Source organism: Nanorana parkeri, unplaced genomic scaffold, assembly GCF_000935625.1.
Source record: "Nanorana parkeri isolate BGI_ZX_2015 unplaced genomic scaffold, ASM93562v1 scaffold774, whole genome shotgun sequence".
Lineage (NCBI taxonomy): Eukaryota > Metazoa > Chordata > Amphibia > Anura > Dicroglossidae > Nanorana > Nanorana parkeri.
Genome location: NW_017307042.1, coordinates 346898 through 347206, shown reverse-complemented (window position 1 = coordinate 347206; position 309 = coordinate 346898). Strand labels below are relative to the sequence as shown.

Here is a 309-nt window from a genome sequence, read left to right as displayed (position 1 = left end):
TTTTACATGATTGGGAATAATGCAGCGCACAAAGTTCGGGTTCGTGTTTCTCAGTGTGGCCATAAGTTTAGAAAGTTGCTCCTTATACAACTGACCCACAGTGCGGAACATTCCTTTTCTAGTCTTGAATGCACCAGGCAAAGCTGTATCACCCATGCCAGCAACTTGATCCAAACCAACAATGCGATCCACTAGAGTTCAAACAAGCACATGAGCACTTTTTAATACAGGTCTAAATATTGGCTACATGTTTTATTGGGCAACCCAATAAGTATTTTTGGAAAATAAAAATAAAAAGCCAGATCTCTT

The 309-nt window shown here is 39.5% G+C and overlaps 1 protein-coding gene across 1 annotated transcript in view; it reads right to left on the bottom strand.

The window, feature by feature from the left end:
* The window catches only part of MYH9 (myosin heavy chain 9), a 62221-nt gene that overhangs the window by 23371 nt on the left and 38541 nt on the right, over positions 1–309 (bottom strand). Inside the window, exon 16 of the mRNA XM_018564705.1 lies at positions 3–191. Within this exon, the coding sequence (XP_018420207.1) occupies positions 3–191 (189 nt within the window). The remainder of the gene's footprint in view (positions 1–2; positions 192–309) is intronic.